At 43.7% G+C, this 7596-nt stretch overlaps 1 protein-coding gene across 1 annotated transcript; it reads right to left on the bottom strand.

The window, feature by feature from the left end:
* On the bottom strand, positions 1-1136 carry LOC115663470 (putative calcium-binding protein CML19). Its single transcript, XM_030585473.2, has one exon. The coding sequence runs from the start codon at positions 917-919 to the stop codon at positions 320-322; it is 600 nt and encodes a 199-aa protein (XP_030441333.1). The 5' UTR covers positions 920-1136; the 3' UTR covers positions 1-319.
* Between the last annotated feature and the right edge of the window lie 6460 nt (positions 1137-7596).

Here is a 7596-nt window from a genome sequence, read left to right as displayed (position 1 = left end):
GTAATGCTTGCACGATATTTCATGTATAGTATTTATGAACGTGCGTCTCGATTATTAATTGAAGAAGGCAAATGAAGATTAAAAGAACACATAACCACCGAAAACGTGGAATAAAACGCGCATTAAAGAACTCCCTCTGAAATCCAATCGGATATAATATAAGCAATGCGAGTCTCGTGGTATACCTTTACCAGTCAAGAGTCAAGACCGCACAATTACGACATAAAATGTCCAAATTCGTCACTTAATTTACAACTGTATGGTGCCAAACGAATGAGGATACCAGAAACAAAAACAAAGAATGATCTCGACGCGTGAATCAGCGCATCATGACTCTGAACTCGTCGAAGCTGAGCACGCCGTCGCCGTTGAGGTCGAACGCGCCGATCATGGCCCTGCAGTCCTCGATGGACCTCGTCTCCCCCAGCCGGCTCAGCATCCTCTTCAGGCTGCCCGCCGTGATGCACCCGGACCCGTCCATCTCGTACATCCCGAACGCCTCCTCCAGGTCCTTCCGCCTCTCCTCCTCCCCGCCGCTCTCCACCAGGCTCTCGAACTCCTCGAACCCCAGCATCCCGTCCCCGTCGAGGTCCGACGACCGCACCGCCAGCTCCGCCTCCTCGCTCGACAGGTCCCCGCCCAGGCTCCTCACGCAGCTCCTCAGCTCCACGGGGGATATCCTCCCGTCCCCGTTCTCGTCGAAGTAGTCGAACACTCTCCGGAGCTCCTCGCCGGACTTCCCGCGGTCGCAGCCTCCGGCGTTGTTTTCAACAGAGGGAGCGCGGCGGTCGGCGCTCCTCCTCGGGGACAGCTTGCGGCACAGCCTCCCGAGCGCGGATTCCCTCTTGGTGCCGGGATCTCTCTCCGGCGAAGAGCTGGTGCTGGAGCCGGAGCGGGACGAAATCGAATCGGACTTCATTGTGGGATGGAGGATTTGATTGTGAGTGATGAGTTGATTCGAGTGAAGTAGCTGAAAATTGAACGTGTGTTGAGAATATTAGCCGAGAACTTTTTGGATGAGACTGCAAGATCGGGAAGGTCGGGCTGGGTATATATAGGGGGAAGAAGGACGGAAGGTGGGAATAAAATAAATTTGGGAAGACGTGGGGGTTTATCGGTTAAAAGATTTGGTTGGAAAGTGTGCGGGACGAACGCGGTTTTAATATCAAAAGGGCGGTTTTTGTGGGAACTTTTAGCCGCGCGCCAGTTGTTTTTTCGGAGAGTCGGCATGTATTGTAGCGCACGTCGGGCCGAGGCGAAGTTTCTCCGCTGCTGCCGCTCGTGCTCGCGGCCGCGCGCGGGGGAGGTCCTTGTTTCTAGGGAGGTCTGGAGTTGTCCCCCCGGGGCAATCCACGTGCTTCCGTCGTAATTGTTGTTTCGGAAAAGGAAAACGAGGAAATTTTGTGATTTATTTACGTTCCGCGATTCATTAAGTGGATACCTACGGGATGATCCGAAAGAATCTCAAAATTACCTCTCTTGCCCCTCGATGCCCGCAATTACCTCTCTTACCCTTGTCATTACGGTGAGGAGCAATCGGAGAATGGCCCCGTTTGGTTTAGCATTAGGAATACTCATTTAGCCTTAAATGAGCATTCCCAAAATGCTGAACCAAACGGTTCAGTATTGGACTTCCAAATGCTCATTTGGTAGCATTTGGAATGCTGACTGTTCCCCAAAAAAAAAAAAAAATTCTTCTTCAGCAAAGTGCCGCCGGCTAGGACGGCCGGCGAGGTCGCGCGACCCCGGTGACGGCCGCCTGGGGTCGGGCGACTGCCCAGGCTGTCGCCGCCTGGAGTCGCGCGACCCAAGCAACGGTCGTCACTACGAGGTCGCGCGACCCGGACAGGCGACGGCTGGGTCGGCGACGGCCGCCCGAGGTCAGCTCAACCTAGGCATCGCGCCCAGTTCACGCGACCTCAGGCCTCCTTGGGCGGCAGCCGCCACGCTAGTCGAGATACGCTAACGGCCCGTAGCTCTTCGCCGGAGCCGGCGAAGGGTACTTTTAAAAATAATAATAAAAAAAAAGCTCTCAAAGCCCATTTGTAAAACGAAATAACCAAACACAATTGCATTTCCCCAAATGGCTTTCAAATAATTTTTTACCAAACGCCATTTACATTTTTTCAAGTGCCTTTCACCAAAAGGTACTTTCATTCTCCAAATGAGCATACTAAAAGCTGAATCAAACGGACCCAATAATTGTCACCGTGAAACTTGCTTTGATAAGATGGGAGACGGGTTCATTCACTTCGATACGAAAGTTACAGGGGAATAGTACACTCTTCAACTTGATCGGACGCCTATCGGGTCACGGACTCATTTATGTCCTTTTGTGACCCAAATGAGTCTCAACAGCATTTTCGAGTAAGTCTAGGCAAAACTATATTTAATGTAAAGGCTAGGTCGAGCTAGCCTATCATGATTGGACCAATTTATAAACATATATAGCTTTTTCCATTATATTCAGACATGAGCAATAAGTTAGATCCGATGCAGCCTAGCTCGAATAAACACCTCTAGGCACTCCAATTGAAGAATGCCACGATCTTTTGTAATGATAGGTGCATATTATGGACCGCGGACTCAATCACTAAGTCATGTATCTATATGTATACTGTCACTAAATGCTTTATTTATTTCGCAAAAAATAAACGATTTAAAAATCAATTTTCTAAAGTGCAATCGTTCACAAAAATAAATGAACGAAAATGTTTTCATTGTCTACAAAAATATTGAGACATAAAGGGGTATTAAGATGAAAACATTTTTTATTGATTAATGTTTTTAAATTATACGAATGATATTTTTTATAGAAATATTTTTCAATTCGTTTGATTTTTTACGAAACATACGGAGTCTAAATATCAATAATAATTTATATGGTGTGGCCGTTAATGTAAAATCGATATGGCCGCCACGTAATCATGCGGCTTATTGATATTTATCCTTTCTTCTTTACTCCTAAGGTGGAGAAGAGAAAAACAAAAGTCACGTCTATGTGGACCCGGGAAAAAATCGGTGCAAAACAATCGGCACGTCTCCTGTATTGGTTAGCACCATATCAACATCTTTCAATGGTTATTCACCGGAACGCAGTGGTTTTCCCCCCTTCCCAATATTGCTGGGGTCAAACCTTCCCGGTCAAGTCCGCCACTTTGTCAATTTTCAGTGATCGCCCAACAATGGCATCCATGAAAAAGGAAATCATAATGCCATTACACCAAAAGCTCATGACAAGGGCTGCTCGTGTAGGATCTGCACCTACCCAAGAATTCGACGTCTTTGTCCGTCGTGCCCAGGTTTCATCGACCGGTCGCAACTCCCACCTCACACCATATGCATTACTGCCTATTTTCTCTTGTCTAATTCGCCCTCGCTAAGACGGACCGTGAGCTTCTGAGTAATTCACATCATAATCCGCAAGTAATCTCTATGAAAGTGCGCCCTCATGCTGAACTCCATCTCGATCCCATCCGACAAAATCTCAAAATTAAATTATTCAGAAAGAACAAGAAGAAAAGGGTTTCGTTTCCAAGGGGGGAGATGCATGGAACTTGGGCAATGCCAGTGTCGTACAAAGTTGGTACCGACCGACAAGCCCCGGACGCTGGACAAAACAGACGTAAGGACAGAGATAAAAAAACCAAAAAAAGGCATGTCGGTCACCGGTGGGTATGCCAACTTGCGACACTTGCCCTTACGTGTGTCGTCGCTGGCCGGATCGAGTCGTCGCTGAAGCGAGCAAAGGTAAAGGGCGGGGTGCAGATATTTTTTTAACGGTCAGGAACCGCCACGTGAAAATGCGTGTCCTCATCTTATCTTCTTCTTCTCGGAGCTTTGACTTTTGACCGGTCGGGCTTTTGATTTTTCACAACAGTGTCTGTGGGCCTGTCCACGTCGGGGGTTTGAGGTCACGGCCCACCTCATCATCATCATCCTATTTCATTAGCACGCCCGCCTCCCTACTCGCGTTACACGCGGGTTCCCCTATTTCTGGAAGCGTCCGACTTTATCGAGATGCCCATGCAATTCAAATTGATCTGGCTTTCCACGTGAATATTCAAAGGGCCTTCGTAATTTCGGAGAAATGAAGTCTGCTTTGGCACGAGAAAAAGACAAGAGAGGAGATGAGATCATTGATTAGGGCTTGAGATGGGTGATCAATTTGGATTTAGCAACGAAAATGATCAATCCTGTAAATTTTGCTTACCGGATGAAAGTTGTAATTTGACATGCGGGAGATATATTCACAAGTAAGAGATTGTTCACTAAAAGGGAAGAGGAATTGGACTCGTTGATTGCAAGTGTGGCTACCCTTGTTTTCCTTTTCGTTATTGTTGATTATAATTGCTAAGATTCTTTTATTTACTTTATTTAACATCCCGGTAGTGCTCCCACTTGAGTATCAAATGACAAAATCGTGAAACTCGGTATAGGACGAATAAAAACGGACAATATCTCAAGTGAGTTAGTACAGAATGTCACAATATAGTATAAGAGCGGGACTTCTCCAGTAATTGTGTGGTTCAGGGACGAATTACGCGGAAGCTAATGGGCCTATAACGAACTAATTCAATGAGTTTGAGAAGTGATCGACGGGACTAGAGGGCTTAGACAATGAGCTCCTAGTAGACTTTTAGTATGACGAATGGGGTAGGAATGAACCTAACTATGCACCGAACATGAAATAGCGATTGTGATATATATATGTGTATGTGTGTGTGTGTGTGTGAAAAGTGCAATTTCATAAGAGTAAGAAAGAATTGATCCCCAGTTCAGTTCATTTTCTGTTTAGTGGCTTCTCTGGTAGAACTAATCAAAGTAAATTTCATATCGACTTCTATATATACGCCTATACGGTGCTAAACGCGAGTTTAAAAATCGCGAAAATTGAAGACACTAACTCAACGAGAGAAACTACGTCCCTGTGATAGTAAAATGTTATTTAATCATTCATGGGAATGTCCCTGTGACATAACCTTTACAAAGATAAGAGCACGGCAAACCGTTTGGGCAAGTTGCTATATTGAAGAACATATTTCCACCGCGCCGTGCCGGGGTGGTTTCGGATCGTCGAATTTGTATTCTAGGCCCGGGGCCAGGCCCATGCAGGCCCGATACAAGCCCGACTCGACAGTCAAAAGACTTTCCATTTCCTCTGGCGGTAGGGCGCAGCGTGCGCCAAAGATATGAGATTCCCCTCCCAATTACACATGGCATGGCAAGCGCATGCACAACGTGGTGCAATCTAAAGCCACCCCTTTTTTTTTCCGTATAGTCTCTCTTTTTTGTTCTCTTAGCCCGTTTGGTTTTGTTCATTTATTCCCAAAATCAGTTTTGAAACAGGAATCCTTTTGATAAACTTTTTATTCTCAGGCACAAATTTGCAAAAAGTTATTCCCAGAATCAGTTTTGGAATATAATCAAGAAGCAAAAAAAAAAAATAGCTTCTTGATTTTGGGAACAAAAATCAGAATTGGAAAAGAAATTATTATTTTTTCTTCTTCTTTCCCGTTCTTTCTGTTCTTCTTCATTTTTTTTGCCTGGCCGGCCACCGGGGACCGGCGAGGGCGGCCCTCGCCAGCCTTTTCCAGCCCTCGCCCAAGCCGGCGAGGGCCGCCCTCGAGGTTCGCGGCCTGGGCGAGTGCGGCGACGAAAATCCAGCCCTCGCCGGCTCGGGCGAGGTTTGGAAAAGGCCGGCGAGGGTCGGGTCCAGCCCTCGCCCTCACCCTTGCCGGCCATGCCCGGTCGTTGGCTTTGGCCTGTGGCCGGTTGCCGGCCTGTAGTTGATCGACGACCAGGCCATGGCCAAGAAGGAGGAGAAGAAAAAAAGAAAGAAAGAAATACTAAAATATTTAAAAATATTATTAATAAAAAGAAATTTTGTGCCATTATCAAACGCATTTCTATTCTTTTTTTATTCTAGGAATGAAAATTTTGGACCGTTACTAAACGCTTTTAAATGCTCAGAATTAATTTTCTGTTACAGAATAAAAAATAATTATTTTTTAGTAGAATCAGCTCTCGAGCACTGTATTGTTGTCGTGCATACTCTTAGTAAAAAAATTCTCTGACGAAAAGATATCAAATTTCCAAGTTTCCAGATACAGTGTATCTGGGTACGGGAGTCGTTGTGTCAGCTAAGACATGTTATTGATCTACGTGCGTGATATGTTACTTCCCAGAGGCTACCTAAACCTAAACGGAAGCAAGGTCTCTCTAAACGCTAAAAAGAAGTAAGGTTTGCAATTTCCCCCTATTAAAATTTGTTGACAATATCGAATTCGACGAGTTCAAAATCGGTACAACTTAACATGTTTCAACTCTCCATTCATTTCTATTGAAAAATTATCATTATTTCTAGATATTATGATAGCGACACAGATGGATAATCAAGCAAATACACTACTCTTCATTTACGGACATCGTCAAAAAGGCCACGGTAGTTATTGAAAGACTTGCTTAAGATTATCAACTACCATGTATTCTTGTTTGTGCATGTGGGATTATAGTAGAGCATGTCTTGTTTGAAATAGGATTTGAGCTCCTTTTGTTTCACGAAAAATATTATTGAAAAATGTTTTTCAGGAAATTATATTCCAGACTAATGGTAATATATTTCGGTGTTACTTGAAAGTGAACTAGAAAATATTTTCCGTTGTTCGGTACTATTTGGGGCTAGTGACTTGTGTATTGGAAGCTAAGAAACCTGGTATGGGCATTGGAGTCTCAAACTCGGTGCGGCGGCCGAGGTCTTGGGCTCGACCTAAATGGATCCTGGCCGGGACGTCGGGGTCCTAGTCCTGCCTTGATGAACCCAGGCCTGGGTGTCGAGGATCCAACCCCACTATTAAGCGTCCAGGGACGAGCGTTAGGTTCTTGTGCCTAAGTGCAAAGTTTTCGGTACAAGCGTTGATACCTAGTTATATTTTGAAAAAAGATTTTCGATTTTTTAAAGAAGAAATTGTTTTCCTAAATTTATACTTCGGTAGGAAAACATTTAAAATCCAAAAGCTGAAAAAATATTTTTCTGTGAAATACACGGAATCTTTGTGTTTTTCAGCCAAAATTTGGATTATCATACAAATTTTGAATATGTAATATATGTGTCAATATTGGTATATTGTGAAAATTTCGAATTAAGAAAAAAAAATTAAAATTCATTTGTTGAAAATTTTATTAAGGAAAAAATCAAAAGTGTATTCTTTTATTAAGTGAGGCTATGATAACCAGGAGCTACCGTCGTCGAACTGGAAAGTAAAATATTACAATTGTCCATGCTTAGATTCATTGAATCTCATTTCAAATTAACAATGAAATATTATTGAAATGAAATATTATAAAAGGACGGGGTCTCTCAAGTACCATACGGTCAATCTCGTTTGGGAAAATTAGATAAAACGATCCATGAACTTTAGCATAAGGTGCAACTTGATATATAAATTTTTAATTTGTTCAATGTGATTCTTGAACTTTATTTCAATGTGCAATGTTGTTTTTAAACTTTCAATTTGTTAAATGTGGTTGATGATCTTTTGATATATGTTCAATTTAATTCCTAGACCATATGAAATGTTAAATGTTGTCTTGTTT

The sequence above is a fragment of the Syzygium oleosum genome, unplaced genomic scaffold (assembly GCF_021117445.2).
Source record: "Syzygium oleosum isolate NSW1041296 unplaced genomic scaffold, Sole_v2.1 Sole_v2.02, whole genome shotgun sequence".
Taxonomy (NCBI): Eukaryota; Viridiplantae; Streptophyta; class Magnoliopsida; order Myrtales; family Myrtaceae; genus Syzygium; species Syzygium oleosum.
This window is presented reverse-complemented; position numbering and strand designations above follow the sequence as displayed.